The sequence below is a fragment of the Rhinopithecus bieti genome, unplaced genomic scaffold (genome assembly GCF_001698545.2).
Source record: "Rhinopithecus bieti isolate Rb0 unplaced genomic scaffold, ASM169854v2 scaffold_28907, whole genome shotgun sequence".
In the NCBI taxonomy this organism is placed as follows: Eukaryota; Metazoa; Chordata; class Mammalia; order Primates; family Cercopithecidae; genus Rhinopithecus; species Rhinopithecus bieti.
The window spans coordinates 12,937-16,828 of NW_016812528.1; the positions used below are offsets into that span (position 1 = coordinate 12,937).

A 3,892-nucleotide genomic window follows, 5' to 3' on the forward strand; every position below is an offset into this window, starting at 1 on the left:
AAAAAAAAAAAAAAAAAAAAAAAAAAAAAAAAAAAAAATGACAAAGTCATTAATTCTCACTCCCTCTCTACCACTCTTTAGCTTCTTCTAGCTCTTTCTCCTAGTGTTTGTCTCCATGTTGCTAAATAATCTCATAGTATTCTTTGAGGACTTTTAGACTTCTCTCACTTTGTTGAAGGAGTTTTAATGCTCTTAGGCAGCCCCTATGCCTACTGCATTTTCCTTCTCTCCCCACCTCCCACCTCCCCACCCCTACACTTGACTTTTGGAAATATTTTCCAGTCTTAAAGTGCTTGTCAAGTTCATCCCAAGTAAGCAGTAAGGCAGGTTTCCTGTTCTTTTCTTCACATTTTGAGACAAGGTCTTGCTTTGTTGCCCAGCCCGGAGTGCAGTGGTGTGATCATAGCTCACTGCAACCTCTGCCTCCTAGGCTCAAGCAATCTTTCCACCTCAGCCTCCTGAATAGCTGGGACTGCAGCCTGTGTCACCATACCCAGCTAATTTTTGTATTTTTTGTAGAGACCATGTTGTCCAGTCTGGTCTTGAACTTCTGGCTCAAGTGATCTGTCTGCCTTGGTCTCCCAAAGTGTTGGGATTGCAGGCATGAGCCACTGCGCCTGGCCTCCTGTTCTTAGTTGGCTAATTTTACTCTAATCTCAATGCTTCACACCAGAATGTTTCTTGAATACCAACCTTGCCAGTAACTGAACAAACTACATGTAAAGACTCTTCTTGGGTATTGGAACCCAACACAGTGTGGAAGGGTAGACTGAAGAGTCACAGTGCACTTCTATCAAGAAGTTAGGGGAGGTTATCCCTGTAGTCTGCCTAGATGGTTCAGGTTGTCTGAAACTTAAATGGAAGTTGAGGCTCTGAATACACGTAGTACTTCTGAATCTGTGGCAGGTAGTGCAGTCTTACCTGATTTAGAGAATACATAGAGAGGCCAGGCATCTATGTGCAACTCAGCTTCATTAGCCAGAAGCGAATGCCCTCTCTCACCTCACCCCAGTAATACTTAACCTAGCCATAATTAGCCAACCAAAGATAGGAACAAGATGCCAAGGCCAAGAGCACTTGAGAATTGAGCACTCCATCTAACAAGGGAGGTCATCGAGTTTCTTCTCCACCCTTTCCCTGAAGTAACTCTTGGAGCAAGCTCGGGACACTGGGTTCAGATGGCTCGGAAAGGTCTGGGGCACTAATAAGATCAGACATTTTTTTGGGAATTTTTTACCTCAGAAAATTCCAGTTGTCAAAGATTCCTGTAGAGCAATGTGTGGCAATTACAGTATGGGAAAAACAACAACAGCAACAGCAAAGGAAAGGTTTTATGAGAGGGAAGCTCAAGCAATTCCATTAGAACAGGTTGACTCACCCAACTGTAGTCTGTTCTAACAACTTTAGAAAAGAAGATTAAATGAAACCATGAGATCATAGTGAACAGAACTGAGAAAACGGATGAATTACGAGACAAGCTTTTCATAAAAATCACCTGTTTCTCAATTTCTGCGGTGTGATTGCGATCATAAACATAAAGCCACTCCAGCTCTCAAAGATTGACTGTCTCTCCCACAAAGCACTCGCCAGACACAAACTGAGAGAAGGGCAGGGATGGGAAAGAACCTCGTTCTGTGAGGGCACAGATAGAGGACACTGACTCGGCTACGGTTCCCAGAAATACCAGCTCCTCGAGTGGCTGATGTTGGATAGTTGAGCTAAGATTTCAGGGTTAAGGATGGTTTCATTTGAGGAATGGGAGGAGATTGTCCAGGCAGAAGGCATAGCATGTGCCAAGTCGCCATGGCAGGAAGAAAGGAGATGCAGTTGAAAAACTCAAAGAACCAGCTCTCAGGATGAAAGGGGCAGGGAATCTGAGATAAGGCTGGAGGGTTAGGCTGGCCCGATACCATGAGGTCAAGGGTTTCAAGCAAGAAAAAATGCCGCACTAAGATTTGCTGTGTGAATAGACCACTCTGCCTGTAGTAGGCAGGGTGTGCTGGGGCCGTGGGAGTGTTGAGTGGCCAGTCAGTGAGCCATTGCTGTAGCCTGGGGGAGGGCTGGAGAAAAGTGGATGGATGTGGGAATTTTGGAGGGGGTGAATCCACAGGACTTGACAGAGTGGCTATGAGGGAGAGGGAGTGATCAAGGATGCCACTTAAGTTTCTGACCCACAGAGTGTGCTAGACTGGATGATACTACTTTTCTTTTCTTTTTTCTTTTCTTTTGTCTCATCTTCCTTCTTTCTTTCTTTCTTTCTCTCTCTCTCTCTCTCTCTTTCTTTCTTTCTTTCTTTCTTTCTTTCTTTCTTCTTCTTTTTTGGAATCCCTCTAATGGTTTTCTAAAAATAGGGTCTTTTGGTATACCTTTCCACAGTACAAGTACTGATAGATTTGCTTATGGAAAATCTTTAGGGAATGCACTGGGCAGTGGGAAGAGGGTTATCACGAAAGATGTGAACACTGATGTGGGAGGCCTCAGCAATCCAGATATTGAAGTGGGAGGACTACTTAGAACTGACAGTTTGAGTAATGGCAGGAGGGACATCATCAAGATGCTCCTGATGCGTTATTTATAAGTGATTTAAATGAAAGGTGAGAAGCAGATGGAAAGGAAGTACAATGTGCGGTGTGTCTACATCATGCCTGTGTTTGAACATGATCATTGGAAAGACTGATCAAATGTTATAGTTTAGGGACCATGCTTACCCAATGATCATTCCTTTAAAAGTAAAGCTTGAAATTTGGGAAATGACATTTTTACAAAATGGCAAAACTGAACTTGTTTTGTTTTCTAAGGTGATTGATATGCCTGAGCACAACCCTGGCAATTTGGGAGGAACAATGAGACTGGGAATAAGAAGAACTGTTTTCAAAACTGAAAATTCAATATTAAGTAAGTTTCCCATGTTGTTTATTTTACAAGACGTCGGATGTTGCTCATGTGACTGCAGGTGCCCCATACTCTGGGTGGTGGAGACTCACCCCTGCCCCTTCCAGCATCCTTGGAGGGCCCTGATTCTCCCTCTTCCCATCTCCCTTACCCTCACTGACCCTCTGCTCTGGGCATTCCTCTCCCTAGTAAGCTTGTCCCTTGGGCTGGCCTCAGTAGAACACATTGAATGCCCCTCCGCATTTGATCTGCATGACTACCTCCTGTTCATTGGGCTGTTTTGTGAGTTACCGATGCTCCTGGAGATGAACTTGGACTGGGAGAGAGAGCCCTGATTCACACTCAGTTCTTTTGAATCCATGGTTCTCTCCTTTACATTTGAACCGGTTCCCTGTTTAATGTCTGTTTACCTGATCTTAGTGACTCACAAATGAACTTCCAAGTAGGAGGGCAGTTGTGCATCTCAGAAGCATATTTCTCTGTTCCCTGGCAGCCCCAGTGTGGGGAGATGGCTTGCCATTTGCTATTTGCTGATCTTTCCACTCCCCGAAAGGTTAATTCTAATTTCTGTGGAACTGTTTTCATAAATTAGCATATTACATAAGAATAACTTATTGTTTAAAACAAACCAAAGCCTTTCATTCAATTTAATAATTATATCTTGAGTGCCCACTCTGTGCCATGTGCAGATATAATAGTGACCAGGACAGATACCAGCCCTGCCTTCCTAGGGCCTCAAAAACAAGCGGAAGAAATGTGACAAAAGGGGAAGGCAGATTGCTAAGGGGACCGGATGCTCAGGAATTGTGAGTGTTCGGTGTCATTTTCGTGAAATTATAAGAATCCCTTAGAATCCTGTGAAGTTATAAGAATTCTTTAGAAAATGCCTTCTTAACTCAAGAAAGAGTAAGACCAGAAATATGAGCTTCTCCTTTAAAGATGAATATAAACCTTCTAAGGAATAGAAAGCTTCCCAGCCAGAATGAAATTTAAAATGAAA

The 3,892-nt window shown here is 43.3% G+C and overlaps 1 protein-coding gene across 1 annotated transcript in view; it reads left to right on the plus strand.

Annotated features, from left to right (window-relative positions):
• The window catches only part of LOC108545012 (CTP synthase 2-like), a 39,294-nt gene that overhangs the window by 11,971 nt on the left and 23,431 nt on the right, over positions 1-3,892 (plus strand). Inside the window, exons 2-3 of the mRNA XM_017896418.1 lie at positions 2,799-2,953; positions 3,313-3,445. Coding sequence (XP_017751907.1) covers positions 2,808-2,953; positions 3,313-3,445 — 279 coding nt within the window. The 5' untranslated portion in view covers positions 2,799-2,807. The remainder of the gene's footprint in view (positions 1-2,798; positions 2,954-3,312; positions 3,446-3,892) is intronic.